Source organism: Cervus elaphus, chromosome 16 (assembly GCF_910594005.1).
Source record: "Cervus elaphus chromosome 16, mCerEla1.1, whole genome shotgun sequence".
Lineage (NCBI taxonomy): Eukaryota > Metazoa > Chordata > Mammalia > Artiodactyla > Cervidae > Cervus > Cervus elaphus.
The window spans coordinates 42,154,331-42,171,603 of record NC_057830.1 but is presented as its reverse complement, the minus strand read 5'-3'; the positions used below and the strand labels follow the sequence as shown (position 1 = coordinate 42,171,603).

Here is a 17,273-nt window from a genome sequence, read left to right as displayed (position 1 = left end):
ATAAGCCTTTAAGTCTGGTTAGAATGTTGATCCCTTTTTAATAGGCAAGCAGTTGGTAGGGGGTGGGGTAGGGCAAGTGGAAATTCATCGTGACGTTAGGGAAGTCACTTAGGGTACTGGGTTGTCCAGAGACTGCCACCTGAGAAGGAGGAGCTTGTCCGTGTGGGTCTTCTCTTGGCCCTGATCCATATCTGAGGATGACAGCCAGAGATGTGGTTGCCTTTGTTCTGGAATCCATCTGAGTATACTCTTGACAGTCTCTCTTGAGCTCTGGTCGGGCAGAGATGGGGAATCAGGAGGGCAAAGTATGGGAGTCCTTATGCTGTCCTTCTCACCTTTGAGAAGATGGAGCTTTGAGATGACACTTGTCCTTTCCTGCTCTCGACCCCCTGGCCCTAAAAGCTGCATTTTCAGTGCAGTGTATCACCCAGCACTCTGGAGAAGTGAGGTGATGTCTGTGTACATATGCATTTGTATTTACATCTCCGTGCAGGGGATCCTCCCATCCTCCTAGGATTGTTATGAAACAGCTGAGGAAACTAACTGAAAGTGTTTGGAGTGTCATTCTGAGACAGTTACAGCATTGAAACAGAGAGGTTGGAGTCAGAGGAGGGTAGGGTGGGGCTTGTGCTGGGAAGGATTTGGAATGGTCCAGAGATGGAGCTTTTTCCTACAGTTCATCCTTTTTTTATTTTTGGCTGTGCTGGATCTTCCTTGTTGCCCCAGCTTTTCTCTGGTTGCAGCGAGTTGGGGCGACTCTTTAATTGCAATGCGTGGACTTCTCATTGCTGCGGCTTCTCTCGTTGAAGAGCCTAGAGTACGTTGAAGGCTCTAGAGTACGTGGGCTTCACTAGTTGTGGTGCAGGGGCTTAGTTGCCCTGCAGCATGTGAGATTTTCCTGGACCAGGGATTGAACCCGGGTCTCCTGCCTTGGCAGGCAGATTCTTTACCACTGAGCCACTATGGAAGCCCTATCCTTTTTTTTTTTTAAACACATCCAACCCCTTCATGCTTGTGGAGAGTGCTTGGAACACAGGTGGACTGTGTTCAGCTTTCTGGCTGTTGGTAGAATCAGATGTTAATTAGCCTTCCCAGGCCTGGTTCTGTGGGCAGTAGAGATAGAGGGTGCAGGGGTGAAAGGGAGCAGGGATAGGTGTTCCGGGTGGATCCTGGGGTCCCGGCTAGAAAGCAGTGGCCGCTGAGGGTGAGAGGTGATGGGAGCCTAGTTGGAGGAAAACCCTTGCCTTCCAGGCAGAGGGACTGAACTTTGCTGTTGGTTAGGGGGAGTGATGGAAGGTAGGTATTTTAGCAGGAGAGTGGTATGATTGTTGGAGGAGATGGGATGGAGCGGGTGTTAGTGACCAGTGAGACTGGTGCAATGGTATCTCCTCTGAATCTCAAAAGAGGGGTCCACACTGGGGAAGCAAAGGACGAGAGAAGGCCTCTCACCTCAGTAATCTCGTGGGGACGGCCAGTGCCCTTGGATCAGGGAATGAGCCGTGTGGAAGTTTGGGAAGTGGGCGGGAAAGTGGAGGAATATGATTCAGGAATGTCGTTACTCAATCTTCCCCGTGTCTCATTACCTTTCTCTCTCTGATTTGGAAATATGGACTTTTCCCCTCTTTTTCCCAATTACCCTCTTCCCCTGAGAGTAGGGCTCATTTGTGACTCATGCTGGTAAATGTTTATGGTCACTGAGAAATCTCAGACCCAAGATGTAGCCTGTGCCTTCCTGCTGGGGCCCTGGGCATGTGCTCATGCCACCCACTTTGGGGAAGAAAGCTGGTAACCTAACGACCTTCCTCTGAGAATAGTGGTCCTCAGACCTCCATGTACATCGTTGTCCCCCGGAGAACTTCCTAAAACACAGATTGCTGGGCTCCACCTAGAGTTTCTGATTCAGCAGATTTGGGTGGTGCTAAGAATTTTTTCTTCAAAAAAAAAAAAAACAAATTGTCTGAAGGGTCGGGGAGGGGAGAATTTGTACTTTCAGTGGGTTCCCAAGTGATGGTGTTGCCTGCTGGTTGTGGAGCCTTGCTCTGAGAACTACTTTCCTGGAGAAATTATCACGCCCAGTTCAGCATCTCAGCTGTAGAGACCGTCATGGTCAGAGCTTCTGAGGAGGAGCGAGGTGACTTGCCCCTGGCTTAAGGATGCGGGTAGAGGGAGATAGCGATGTAGCAGGACATGATGTGAAGAGCCAGCTCATCGGAAGAGACCCTGATGCTGGGAAAGTGTTAGTCACCTCAGTTGTGTCTGACTCCTTGCAACCCATGGATTGTAGCCCACTAGGCTTCTCTGTCCGTAGGATTCTCCAGGCAAGAACACTGGAGGGGGTTGCCATTTCCTTTTCCAGGGAAATCTCCCCAACCCAGGGTTCAGACCCACATCTCCCACTTTGCAGGCAGATTCTTTACCGTCTGAGCCACCAGGGAAGCCCAGAAATGCTGGGAAAGGTTGAAGGCAAAAGGAGAAGGGGACAACAGAGGATGAGATGGTTAGATAGCATCACTGACTCAATGGGCATGAATCTGAGCAAACTCCGAGAGAGAGTGGAGGACAGAGGAGCCTGGCCTGCTGCAGTCCATGGGCTCACAGAGTCAGATGAGAGTTAGCAACTGAAGAACAAACAACAAGGACACGAGGGACAGAGGAAGGGTGGGCTGGCTGCAGGACAGAGAGTCTTTGTGCAGGCTGAGTAGTGGAGCTGACCTGGGGCCCGGCTTCTAGTAGAGAGAGGTTCCTTGCACCAGGGAAACCCAGCCCTGAAACCTCCGCCTGCTGCAGCCACAGGTCCTGTGAAGGCTCACTGTCTGGGAAGAGCCCACCTCACTGCCCAGAGGGCTCAGAGCACTCCTCTTAGCCATTTTGGGAAGAAGGGAACATAGGAGGCTTCTCGTGAGAGGCCCTTGGTGGCACATTCTGCCCAGAGTGATGCTGCCCAGGAGTTGGAGTTGGTCTTTATAAATGGCCCTCCTGCTACAGAGAGTTGAAGTCTTAGGCTGATTGAGGCAATGATGTAGGGCGGGTTTGGGGAGGGTTGTTTTCAAACTCACTCGCACTTTTGGTTACCAGGAGTGACGTGACTTGTTTCTCTCCTGGTAACTGCTAAGGCGGAGCCTTTCTAGGTCTTCATAGGCTTCCCTTCCCTGGTGGCTCAGTGGTAGGGAATCCGCCAGCTGATGCAGGAGATGTGGGTTTGACCCCTGGGTCAGGAAGATGGAAATGGCAACCTATGACAGTATGCTTGCCTGGGAAGTCCCATGGACAGAGGAGCCTGGTGGGCTACAGTCCATGCGGTCACAGAAAGTCAGACAGGACTTAGCGACTGAACAACAACAGTTCGGGTCTTTAATGGAAAACTGCCACGCCCGCAGCCCCACGAGGCAGGGGAGCCCCCCGGGCTAGGGTGAAGTTGGGAGAACAAAGTCTTGCTCTTTAGACCAGACTGGGTACTGTGTTCTCCTTCCTGGAGTCCTAGTTCTCTTCTTGCCCGCCTCTGGTCTGTTCTCCATACTGCAGTCTGACCAGGATACTAAAGACACAGATCTGCTGGTACCTTAGCTGAAAATGATCGCCACTGCCCTCCAGATGCGTTCAGCCACCTTAACGTGGCCTACAGGCCCTTCCCTGTCCTGGCCCCTGCCTCATCCTCTTATGTACACACTGGCCACACCATGCTCTTTAAGTTCTTAGATGCAGCATCTTGGCCGAAGCATTCCAAAGGATGCTACGTCTTCCTAGAACATCCTGCCCCATCCCCACCCCATCACTTTTCACCTGGCCCACTTTTACACATCCTTTTGTTGTTGTTCAGTCACTCAGTTGTGTCCAACTCTTTGCGACCCCATGGACTGTAGCACACCAGATTTCCCTGTCCGTCACCATCTCCCGGAGCTTGCTCAAACTCATGACAAAAAAGTGGTCCGCTGGAAAAAGGAACGGCAAACCACTTCAGCATCCTTGCCTTGAGAGCATGTCCTGTAGGTGTCAGCTAAAATAACATCTCTTTCTGGAGGCCTCCCCTGACCCCTGACACTAGATTTGACCATCCTACTGTGTTCTTCAAGCTTCCTTTGCTCCTCATCATGACCTGTGGCGGACGGTGTCGATTGACTTGTTCCCCAGGAATCCACGCTGAAGCAGCCCTGGTTCTGGTCTGTTTACTAACAGCACCTCCTTTCACTATTGCATACATTACTTTGGATAATAAATTTTGTTCTAAGCTACTAAGTGTAGGGGAAAAACAACACTTTCCACAGACATCTTTCCACTGGAATTCCCAGTGTGACTTGCATTCTGCCAGTGAGCCACATTGGATGTGGTCTTGAATGTGTGGATATCCTCTTCCTCATGATGGACCTGGGACGTCCATGTGCTGGTGTGGATTATGGCATCTTCCTTGTGCCATTAGCTTCCTGATGGTGGCAGGTCAGGGCAGAAGCTCCTTGGAGGGCTGACTCCACTCTGTGATTTTGGGACCAGCTCCTGGAAGCTCAGCCCAGAGTCTGTTTCTTCCACTCTTCTCATGATTCTCTGGGCCATTTTAATATGTTATACAAACCCTCTTTCTGCTTAAATTGTCTAACTGAACTCCAATCAGTATACAACCCTGTTGTCACTGTTCTTGTAAGTTGGTTGTTGAATTGTTTGCTCTGCAGCTCTGTGAGGGCAGGTACCAGGCATTCTCCAGCATTATTCTCGGTATGAGATCTGTAGGCAATGAATATTTTTTGAGTGAATGAACTGTTGGAATGAGTTTTTTCAAGTCGCAGGTGTGGCTAGCCTTTTACTCAATGAATATAAATCATATTGAAGGAATGGGAATTGTTTAGTCTAGAGGAATAAATGGTCTGGACATCTGACTTCAGATAACATATGAAGGCCCCAAGGCAGTAGGGGTGGGGAAGGGGTTAGAATGTCTGAGAGGAGGCACTGAGTTCTGTGTTCATCAAGGTGTAAGGGTGGTGCAGGCAGACATTAGTTAGGTGGGAGCCTGGAGTTGGCATCTTCTAGCTGAAAATTTCTACTTCTCCCCTCTTGTGTGCCCAGCACTGGTCAAGCATAAGGGGAGGACCCCCTTGCCTTCATGGAACAAAACTCTGTTGGGAAGGCTCCCTAAGAGACCAGATCATTAGGAGTTCAAAGTAGTTGCAGATGAGTTCTCAGGAAGTGGTCCACGAAAGCTTCCTGGAAGAAGAGGTAATCTGAGACTTGATAGGTCCAAGTCTAGGTAAAGGGATTGGCCTGAGAGCTTGGAGGACAGGGAGCAGAAGGAAGAGACCTAAGTCCATGCTGTGTTATGACCTTTAAGCTCTCTGTCATCTATCAGAGTGCCCCTGAGAGGCTGGGCATTTCATAGCCTAATCATGCTGGGGGCACATGGTAGGTTAGTGGCAGGCCCCAAATTTGAACCCAGGCCTGCCCGACTCCTCCTGCTGTCTGATGATCTAGCCACCAGCACGTACATTTTACTCTTATGCATTTGACCCTGAATAATAAGTTGGGAAGTTCTGCTTCGAGTGGGTGATGTAAGCGGTGGTTGTGAGCACCTTGTTTCCGAAACCACACGCTGGGCCCCGTGGTCTGACAAACAGGAGTGGACTTAGAGGACAGCAGGTCAGAATTTTGCAATGGAACATCTGGGAAACGTTGATGGATGAATGATGAGAAGAGGGGTGGGGGTGGGGGGCCTGCAGGCTCCTCCCTACCCGGCTGCCTGACTCATTTCGTTGGTTTTGGAAGGCTTCCTTGCTCCGTCAAGCCCAGGCTCTGCTGGGACGGGGGAGCCTGGCAGATGCACAGTTCTCCTCTGCTGGTCCAGCCCTCAGGGCTCAGCATGTGGTTAAATCAGCCATCCCAGCCGCCTGTGCTGGCTGCCCAGGGCCCTGATGCCCTACCAACCTCCCCCGACAGGCGCTGACACAGTGGGGGCTCAGTAAATATTGGTCGATGTACGGCAGGCTGCTGGTTCTTATTTTGTTCTCTGCTTCTGGGTCACCACTTTTTTTTCCCCCTAACTTTTCTCATCCTGCCTCTCCCAGCACCGTGAGGTTTCACGGGGACAGTAAGTGGGCCACTGATTCTAGGTACCCCCTGCCTCATCTCCACCCTGCCGGCTCTCATGTACTCTCTCTGGAAATCCCCCACGCTGGGTGGCCTCTGGCTGAGCCACAGCCTGAGGCTAAGGTTCTGGGAGTGTGAGCTGGAAGCAGAGAGCACATCCTTTTAGGGATGTAGGAGAGCGGTTAGGTGGGAGGGCCAGGGGAGGCCGGAGAAGAATGGGCCTGTTGAGCCCTGGGCCTCTTGGGCAAGGCCAGGGACTGGCTTTAGGCTGTGATATTTGCACTGTATTTCAGAGGGGGTTTTGGCTTGTCCGAGAGGGGAGTGGCTTCCTGAACGATGTTCTGTTGGTGGTTGGGAAGGACCACAGGCTGGGTAGTTTTTCTCAGAACTCCAGAGACCCTGTAGGGGGACTTGAGCACCATGCTGTGAGACTATTGGTTTTCTCATGAAGTCTATTGAGACTGACACAGAGGACTGTATCATTATTAGCCGGACCATGAGTACTGGGAGACCACTCATATAGAACACTTAGCAGTTTTGTAGTCAAATTATTAATTCTACAGGTTCTAGGTTTTGTGCCATACTTAGAAAATTTGACCCAACTCCTTGATTCTAAAAATAATTACCCATGTTTTCTTGTATTATTGTACCTACGCAACGCCTTGGGACACATCAGTGATGCATTTTAAAAAGTGAGGGGAAAAACCCAAACACTCCACCTCCCACCACTCAGAAATAGTCATCACTAATATTAGGTGAACATCATTCCAGAAAGTCTTCCAGGCATGCTTACAGATAAATGGATATAGAGAGATAGACATAAATGCTCCTGTAACATAGGGGGAATGACAAATTAGAGGACTGGGATAAATATATAAGCACTGCTATATATAAAACATAACTAATAAGTACCTGCCATATAGCACAGGGAGCTCTACTCAGCATTTGTAATAACCTGTGTGGGAAGAGGATCTGAAAAAGAATATCCATTCTTTATATATTATACATAAATAAAATGTGTAACTGATATAACCGATCCACTTTGCTGCACAGCTGAAACCAACACAACATTATAAGTCAACGACACGCCAGTAGATTTTTTAAATACTCCTATAAAAAGAGTATTAAAACTTCCCTGACTGTAACTGAAAAAAAAGAAACTGTAGTAAATTTAAAGGAATTATTAAACTGTGAAGAAACGTGTCTTTCACAAAAGAGATGACTTGCTAAAAGACCCCAAAAAAGGCTTAAAAAAAAAACAACTTGTGAGTCATATCTATAATTACTTGTTTCCATTTTAGACAGTATTTATTGACTCTGCTATGAAAAATAAAGGTGTCAGCATTTTTACATTTTTTCCCATTTCCTTTCCATCTCTTAATTGTGTTAATTCTATTATTAAATTATCCATAATCATAACATTTAGATTCTGTCCTGTAACTGTAATCCCCATAGTTTTTAACTCTTATTTGAAGGATTTTAAAGCTTACCTTTGGTTTTTGTATCCCTGGAGCCCTTCATTTTTGTTTCTCCAATGAAATTTTTCTTTTTGTCATTGTTTAGCAGCGAAGTCTTGTTTGACTTTGTGACCCCATGGACTGTAGCCCATCAGTTGCATTTCATTATCATGTCATTTCCCCACTCCCCACCCCAGGAAGGGGACTGAAATCTCTGACTTATTTCATGCTTGACAATTTCTGTTTGTTGTTTTTACCAACTTTATAAGATGCTGGACATCACAGCTGGGAATAATACTCATTGGTTTGTATTTTCTTTCTCTAAGAATTATATAAACTTTGTGACGCTTCTGATACTAAGTGTCACTATGGAGAAGATGAGAGCAGTCTGAATTTTCTGCCCCTTAAGTTTTAGTATATCTCACAATTTTTGGAAGGAAATACTTGGGGCAGGGGGAAGTTCCTTCTGGTGGCCTGGAAAAAGCTTCAAGTTCAGTAACTTAGCTGGGCAAAATCCCAGTTTTGAACCTTCTGTGTGAAATTTTTGTGAAGTACTGTGTGTTATTTCAATCATCAGATTCTGTTTTCCCTCTCATTTCAGGGAAATCTGGGTTTTTTAATCTGTGAACATATCTTCAGCTGCAGGCTTGGGCTCTCTGTTTCAAGCACATCGGGAATGACAGTTATCCCGACACTGGTGTCGTATCGTCATTTCATTCCGTGCCTGCTTTTTATTTGTCGTTTCCATCCACATTCGCTCTGCTCGCCACAAACCTTTTGTCAGCATTTCCGTGTGAAATTCCTGGCAGAATTTAGTTCTCTGTTCATTATAATCTATGTGTTAGTTCATCAGTGCTGTGTTCTTGGGGTTTTTTCGCTAAGCCTGCATCTCCTTTTGTTTTCTTCCCGCCTTTGAGCCCTGGTTCTGTTGCGTGAGTGTTCTAGGTGAGTGGTCTCACAGAGTGGGGCTACAGTGCGGGACTGCTGTCTCCTTTCTGTCGACGTCTTTGGCCGGCTTTCTCTTCTCATCGCGTTCATGCCAGTGCTTCTCAGCTCTGCTGGCTCTAAAATAAGGCAGTGACTTGCTTCCCACCATGTCGAGGCAGGTTTGTCCCCCTCCTCAACGACAGCAGTGCCCAGGGCCGGGTATTGTGACAGAGTGTCCTCCGTGCAGCCTGAGTTAGACAGGTGGCCGGATTGGGCCTCTGTTCTGTGACTTTGGTGGCGCCCAGTGGCAGGGTTCAACCCTGGGTTACTGGGGAGGTGCTCCCTCGTGCTGAAGGAGGAAGAGGGCCCACTGCAGTTGGACAGCTTCCCCAATTCAGCCTGTGGCCTTGCAGCCCTTACTTCCTTTCGGGGGAGTCAGCCCATTGTTCTTGTTCCCCTGTCACCCGCTTCTTTGTTTTCCAGCACCTTTTCCCACTACTCCCCACTGGAAGGGGAAGAAGACTTGGTGGCAGGTTGCCTGTCTCTGCATCTGGGGAGGGTTAGTGAGAATCCTCCTGCTTCCTCCGGGCCCAGCCAGGGCCGGGAGACGAGCCACAAGTGGGTGCCTCCTGCATTCCTTTCCTTGCTTTTGGTTTAGAAGTTATTATATCAGATTATGCTTCTTTCTTTCTTTGCTTGCTTTTGGTAACTTTGGTGGGGAGTGGGGGAGGAGGCTTGCTTTTTATTATTATTTTTTAACTCAAAAGTTAATTATTAGGGGAAGGAAAAATCATGACTCCATTTCAATTCCGCATCTTAATTCAGAAATCTTTATTTTTATATAGTGTTTCAAAATACATTAGCTTTCCTAATACACAAAGCTCTGGATTTGCTTTCCTTTGTCCAGAATAAGGAACTGACCTAGTGAGATCAGTGAGATACTTGTTCGGCCGCTCGTTGGTGTCTCACTCTTTGCAACCCCATGGACTGCAGGACGCCAGGCTTCCCTGTCCTTCATTATTTCCTGAAGTTTGCTCAAACTCATGTCCATTGAGTCTGTGATGCCGTCCAATCATCTCATCCTCTGTTGCCCCCTTCTCTTCTTGCCCTCAGTCTCTCCCAGCATCAGGGTCTTTCCAATGCGTCAGCTCTTCGTGTCAGGTGACCAAAGTCTTGGAGCTTCAGCATCAGTCCTTCTAGTGAATATTCAGGGTTGATTTCCTTTAGGATTGACTGGTTTGATCTCCTTTCTGTCCGAGGAATTTAAGAACTTCCTTAGCACCACAGTTCAAAAGCATCAGTTCTTCAGCATTCAGCCTTCTTTATGGTCCAACTTTCACATCAGGACATGACTACTGGAAAAACCATAGCTTTGACTAGTGTTGGCAAAGTGATGTCTCTGCCTTTTACTTGAGGTACTTGGGGTCACTGCATATTGGACCCCTTCCCCCAAGCCCCGTGGTCCTCCTGTTGCTGAAGCTGGCGCTCTCCTGCTCACTAGCGCCCGTGACTCAGAAAACAAATGCCAGGGTTTCTGAGTCCTCGGGGCCTCCACTTCTACCCTGAGGCCTGGCTTCGTCTTTGTCTGCAGGTCTCGGGGTTTTTATACACCTGTCCTGAGGTACAGGCGTGTAAAACATATATAGTCGTATATATGTCCTCTTGGCTCACCCAGACCACCTGCATCTGTTCACCCCTCAGTAAGTTAGCCTTTTGTGAGAGGTGTACCGTGGGGAGACAGTCCTATTAGGCTGACGGGTCACAGGCCTAGAATGGGGTGGGGAGGGGATTGGAGGAAGAACAGTCACGTGACCGTTTTCTGTAGCAAAGAGCTGGTGGTGGACGGCAGTGGCGGGGAGAACCCCCGGGAGCAGGGGCCTGGTGGCAGCTGTCTTGTGGTTAACAGTTGGGTCGCTAATGCTCACAGCCCTGGAACATGTGCTAAGGCCACGAATACCTCAGAGACCACACCCTCCCCCACCCCCCGCCACTGCTGTTTATCCACAAGAGGAATATAAGAGAACTTGATGCCTTTCTTCTTCATCTTTTTAAAAAATATTTATTTATTTTACTTGGCTGTGTTGGGTCTTAGTTGCTGCATGTGGGATCTAGTTCCTTAACCAGGAATCAAACCGGGCCCCCTGCATTAGGAATGTGGAGTCTTAGCCGCTGGACCACCGGGAAAGTCCCCTCGATGCCTGTCTTTACGTCCTTTGAATTTCAGACAAGGAGACAGTTGGGATGGCTAAAGGTGATTCACTTAGGCCAGTCAGTAGTGCAGCCGAGGACTTTGGGAGCCGTCCTTCCTGTCACTGTCTCCTCCCTCTTTCCCCTGCTCCTTGGCCTGCACCTCCTTTTCTACCCCTCCGACCACCTTGGTCCTGCTTCGGTATGGACCATCCATTGTTTCCCAGTTTTAACTGAGGTGCTTTGTAAAAGCCCATTACGCACACGCTGCCCCTTGGCCTGTCTTACAATGCACTCGGCCTGTGCTTTAGGGGGCACCGAGCAGGCGGGGGGCAGGTAGGGTCCCAAACACATGCTTTGCCTGCTTCCTGTGGCTCGCCGGGTGGCCTTGGAGATCACTGTGCCTTAGCCAAGTCTGTCCCTGGGAGCACGAGATCTTATCTTCCATGTTCACTCCTCAGCCCAGAGGAATCTGAGAGGAAGAACAGTGGGCCGTGTGGCCAGCTCGTGGTCAGGGAAGGGAGTGGATGTTAGAAGGGCCAGCGGCTCCCAGGCCCCCCGGGTCTCTGTTGCCCATTTTGCTCACATCAATGTCCAGCCTCTGGACCAAGCAACACAGCAAGGCACTACTCCTTCACACAAGGAGAAGTAAATGTTTGCTCATCTCTGAGACGGAGTGGGCATGGGAAAAGTGTGGCCTGATAAATGGAACAGCGAAGTACGCTGCAGGACAGAGCGCCGCATCCAGGATGAGGTGCTTCTGGGCCACGTGAAGGGATGGGCAGGTAGAATCCTGCTGAGCCTCCTCCCAGGAGGGAAGGAACTTCTGAGCTTCCACAGAGGGTCAAGAGAGTGACCTGTTGACTCTTATTCCCCTTGCCCCTGCCCCTGGGGGGAGGGTTAGGTCTGGCGCCTTGCAGACAGACCTAAAGCACTAAAGTAATTTACTTCTTTGAACCTGAGCCAAGTGAACAAAGGGGTGGAGAGACTCCAGCTTCTGTTCAGTGGGGGAGCCTGGTCCTCTGAGCCAACAGCATACTCGAGCCTTTGTCTCTGCAGCTTGTTTTTAATGCCTGGCCCCACTTGCTCTTCTTGCTCCTCCTGGAAGGAAGGTGGCCCTGGGGGCAGCTGGCTCAGCTCCCTCGGGGGAGGGCGGGGTGGGGAGCAGCCTACCCAGGACCGCCCATTTCCAAGCCCTTTATAGGGCTTGAGCTTCCTCCTGCAACCGGGCCATGCATCGAGGACCCCTGCCCAGCTTCACCACCCAGCCACTCCAAGAGTGTATGTATTTTCTTCCTCTCTTCTTTGTTTTCTCCTAAGAATCGTTTTTTTACCCCCTTAGAATAACTTCAGTGTCCTTTGGAGCAGAAAGCTCCCCTCATGTGTCTGCCAAAAGGCCAGGGTCACTTGAGTTTGAAGTATCTTTAGTGACTCCAGGATCCCTGGACCAAGACTTCTTACTACCCTCCAGTTGTTTGTAGAGTCTCCTCTGACTCTCAGGTGGATTGGGGTGGGGTGGGGGGCATGTCTGGCGTGAGGGCCAGGCAGGAGGGCTCTGCCATCACCCACTCTTGGCTGCCGTGGTTGGGGGGCTACTGGGTTCCTTAAAGAGCAGATGCTAGTAGATGCTTACCTTGACATAAATGCTCATCCAGGTACAATTACAGTATCTTGAGCCTCTCACCCTTGAAGTGTTTTTGCATGTCTCTTATTTCTTTCTTTAAAAAAAAAAAAAATTATTTATTTGGCTGTTCCAGGTCTTAGTTGTGGCACATGGGGTCTTCAATCTTTGTTGGGGCATGTGGGATCTAGTTCCCTGACCAGAGATTGAACCCCAGACCCCTATATTGGGAGCATGGAGTCTTAGCCACTGGACCACCAGGGAGGTCCTGTGTCTCTGTCATTTCTAAGTATTCTGAAGTTGCTGCAGATTAATTGGATTGCTTGTTTTTTTGGGGTGGGGGAGCTGAAAGCAAAGGTAACTTTATTGGGGAAGCCAGCAGTCTTGGGGAGAAGCTGGACTCCTGTTCCAAAGAACCAAATCCCCATTTGCTGATCAGGGAGCAAGAGATTTTAAAGGGAAAATTCCAGGAATGCACTGGTAGGGAGGTGTGGCTACATACAGAGGGGCACAGTCACCCTGAAATGTTCGTGTGGTGGTCTGATCAGTGTCACCTTGACTGTTTTAAGTACAGTTAATTTTCAATTCCAGAGTCAGTTTGTTCCCATTTCCTTGAGGTAAACTCTCAAGATTGTGTAAGATGGAGCAACTTATGTCGTGGCTAAAGTCTGGTCATGATTTAGTCATGACCAATTGTTTGTCGATTCTCCTCTGACTCTCAGGTGGATTGGGGCGGGGTGGGGGGCATGTCTGGCGTGAGGGCCAGGCAGGAGGGCTCTGCCATCACCCACTCTTGGCTGCCATGGTTGGGGGGCTACTGGGTTCCTTAAAGAGCAGATGCTGAGTAGATGCTGAGTAGATGCTGAGTAGATGGTTACCTTGACATAAATGCTCATCCAGGTACAATTACATCTGGATGTACAATGTACACCTTCCATCTGGTGGGAGCTCCAGCATTAAAGGATATGGCTCAGATTATGATCTGTAGCCCTTTCGTGCGTGCATGCTAAGTCGCTTCAGTCGTGTCCAACTCTTTGCGACCCTGTGGAGCGTAGCCCACCAGGCGCCCCTGTCCAAGTGATTCTCCAGGCAAGGATACTGGAGTGGGTTGCCATGTCCTCCTCTATGGTGCATTGCTTGTTTTGAAACTTGTAACATGGCTTGTCCCCTGAGACACACTTGGGCAGTTTCCCTCCACGAGTCTTCAGGGCATCTTACGCCTGGGTTTGGGGTACTTACTGGGACTGATAGAAACTGGGGTAGATCTGCCCAGAGACACACAGGCTTTGGTGGCTTCTCCACGAGACCTGGGGCGTGTATGTATGTGTCTCCACACAGCAGGGACAGTGAGTGGTTAAGTGCACCCTGACTTTAGTGTCACTCAGACTTGGCTTCAGATCATGAAAATTTGATTCCTGGCTTCACTGGTCTACTTACTGGCCATGGGTCACGCTCCCTAATCTCTAAACCTCATCTGTTGTTGCTGAGTCTCTGAGTCAGTCCAACTCTTTGCAGCCCCATGGACTGTAGCCTGCCAGGCTCCTCTGTCCATGGTATTCTTTAGGCAAGAATACTGGAGTGGGTTGCCATTTCCTTCTCCAGGGAATCTTCGTGGCCCAGGGATCAAACTCATGTCTCTTGCATTAGCAGACAAGTTCTTTCTTTACCACTGAGCCACCAGGGAAGCCCTCATTTGTTAGGCTGAGATAAGTGTTCTACCGTCTCTTAAAGGCATTGGTGAATGTCAGATGCTTCAGTAAAGTACTGGGACCACTAGCAGCTTATCGCATCAGCTCTTTGCCTCCCCTTTCCTAAACCCAGGCAGCCCTCCCCTGCTTGTTTTAACAGCACAGCACATGCCTTAGACAAATCCCACTATGGTCCAGCAGAGAGCAGACTTCTTTGTGCAGCGGGGTTTAGCTGTTTTAGACTAAGATCCACCCTGCTAGCTCACCATGATTTAACTTTGGTGCCTGGTAAAGATTTGAGAGTTTTTAGTCCCAAAATAGCAGTTTTATAAACTACCGTCTGGGCGGGTGCCCGACCCATTCGCTGGTGCATGTTCCCTGGAGTGATGGTTTGCGTCCCAGATTCTGGCGTGTGCCTCATGTGTGGGACCGAGAGCCTGGGGTGTCCCAGCTCTGCTTGCAGCTGGGGCTTGTGTCGTGTGTGTGTTGCAGGCCTGGTGCAAAGCCAGCCTCAGTGCTTCCTTTGGCAGCTTAGTATCTGACTGAGAGGGGATCGCAGTTGGGGGGCCCTGCTAATGATTAGTCATATAATCATCGTAGCCCTGTTTTATCGAGTGCTCTCTTGCGTCTAGTCGCTTGCCAAAGCTCATGTCATTAAGTTTTCACGATAGTCCAATGATGTGGATACCAATTTTACAGATGAGAAAACCGAGGCGTGGAGAGAGGCCATGCAACTTGGCCAAGGTCACTTCTGGGAATCAGCGGCATGAAAATTCAAGCCAAGTCTTTTGACCCTGAAGGCCATGGCATACTCCATCACTGCTCACAGTGATTCTAGAATGTTGACTCTGGTTAAATAACTTGCCCAAGATCACACAGCTGGTGAATGGCAGTTGGGCTGCTAACAGGCCTGCCGTTACCCACTCTGCTCTGGTGCCTCTGTCCACACCAGGCACTGTGCCAGAGCCCTGGATGCCCAGGGAGATGGGGAAGTGACTGAAGCACCCGGGTTCCCGGGCCCCAGATTAAATAGGAGGCTCACTTCCCACTCCTGGTATTTGTTTATTTCACAAATTAAATTATAACTCTACTAAGGGAAATGATTAACTAAAGAAAGGTTGTCAGTCGCGCTACCAGAAGGTTTCGTTTTTCTCTGTTCTTTCTCGGTTCTTAACTCTGTTTACATAATTGTTCCACGTCTTTATTTAATGTTAAACTCATGATTCTGCTTTTTATCGCTGCATACTGTTGCGTGAAATTGATATAATTCACTTGACCACACACATCTTTCTGCCAATGGCTTTTTTATTTTGGGATTGCTTCTATTAGTGTAAATTCCAGAAGAAGTAGAATTATTAACGGATTGAGATACATTTATTATCACATAACTTTTCCAGAGTCATTTGGATAGCCACCAGAAGTATCTTCTTCTGTTGTTTAACCTCACTGACATTTGGTTTTATATCTTTTTTAAAAAATGTTTTGCTATCTTAGTAAGTAGCACCCTCCATCTTTTAAATTTATATTCTTAAACCAGGGAGACCAAGTTTGGGGGGTTGTTTTGTTTTTTGTTTTTAATTGGCTGTACTGGTCTTGCGGGCTTTCTCCAGTTGGGATCTGGAGTGGAGATTACTCTCTGGTTGTGGTGCAGTGGCTTCTCGTTGCGGAGCATGGGCTCTAGGGCATGTGGGCTGCAATAGTGTGACTCACCAGCTTAGTTGCCTTGAGGCAGGTGGAATCTTCCCGGACCAGGGATCAAAAACCCACGTCCCCTGCCTTGACAGGGGGATTCTTAACCACTGGACCGCCAGGGAACTCCAAGACTAGTAGTTTTCATATTGGTTCCCTAATTTAGGTAGTGTAGAAATAACTCTTTGGCATGTTTGATGGTGTATATTTTCCCCAGTCTACTTCCCCCCACCTTTTAGTTGTACTTTCCATTTTTTAAGATTTTTCCTTTGAAGAATTTCAAACATATACGAAAGTAGAGAGAGTAGCATAACGAATTCCCATCACTTAGTTCCAACAGGTGTCAACTCATGCCTAATCTGGTCTCATCTGTACTCTAACGCAAATATTCCCTCCTTTGTGATTTTGAAGCAAATCCCAAGTAAAATACTTAATCCATGATGATCTCAGTATCTCTAAAAAGACACAGACTTTAAAAGAAAAGCATAACCACATGACTTCCCTGGTGGTCCACTAGCAGAGTTCACCTGCCAATGCAGGGGACCTGGCTTCCATCCCTGGTCTGGGAAGACTCCACATGCAGCGGGTAAACTAAGCCTATGCACCACAACTACTGAGGCTGCGCCCTCAATCCTGTGCTCCGCAACGAGAGAAGCCCACGCACTGCAAATAGAGAGTGGCCCTCTGCTTGCCGCAACTAGAAAAGGTCCATGTGTAGCAAGGAAGATCCAGCACAGCCAAAAAAAAAAGTTAATTAAAAAACACACATAGTTTTTCTTTCCCTTTTTTTTTTAAATTATATATAATTATTTGGCTGTGCTGTGCCCCAGTTGTAGCACCGGAGCTCTTCAGTCTTTGTTGTAGCATGCAGACTCTTAGTTGTGGCATGTGAACTCCTAAGCTGTGGCATGTGGAACCTAGTTTCCTGACCGGGGATCGAACCTGGGCCCCCTGGAGTCTTAGCCACATGGACCACAAGGGAAGCCCCTACTTTTAAAAAATTTACTCAGACCTGTTGAATTTGTTTTTATTTTCTATTACAAAAGAAGGATTGTTCTCAAAAGTTAGGCAGAGACTTAGAGAAGGAGTGAAGGGTCAGCTTTGGTACTGACGGGATCCAGAGTCTGAGGAGAGACCCTCCTGTCTGGAGGGAGCCCTGTGGGTCTGGTATGGAAGGTAAGGGTGGGTCTCTCACCTGTCTCTTCGCTCTTGCAGGCTCATCCGTCACCATGAAGCTGCAGCGCCCAGCCCTCCCCAGCTACTTCCTGCTGACCCTGCTCATCATGCGGACAGCTGCTTCTGAGGCTCGTGCTGTGTCCACAGGGACCACCCTCAGCGCAGCCTCTTTTCTGCAAAACCTCATGCATCGCTACGGGGAGGGTGACAGCCTTACCCTTCAGCAGCTGAAGACCCTGCTCAACCACCTGGACGTGGGAGTAGGCCGGAGCAACATCTCCCAGCCCGTGCAGGGCCCGAGGAACCTCTCGACGGTAAGGCCCTCAGCTCCGCCCGGCACCAACTCTACCCGTTCGAGGTTCACAGTCTAGGTGGGGGCTAGGTGAGCCTTGATGACAGAACAGAGGAGCCACTTCTTGCCCTGCAGTCTGGGTCAGCTGGTCTGAGACTCCAGCTGCACCT

The 17,273-nt window shown here is 49.0% G+C and overlaps 1 protein-coding gene across 3 annotated transcripts in view; it reads left to right on the top strand.

The window, feature by feature from the left end:
• SLC39A14 (solute carrier family 39 member 14) overlaps positions 1-17,273 on the top strand; it is a 48,913-nt gene that overhangs the window by 16,057 nt on the left and 15,583 nt on the right. For all 3 annotated transcript variants that reach the window (XM_043927393.1, XM_043927394.1, XM_043927392.1), the window contains one exon: positions 16,851-17,125. In XM_043927393.1, coding sequence (XP_043783328.1) covers positions 16,851-17,125 — 275 coding nt within the window. The remainder of the gene's footprint in view (positions 1-16,850; positions 17,126-17,273) is intronic.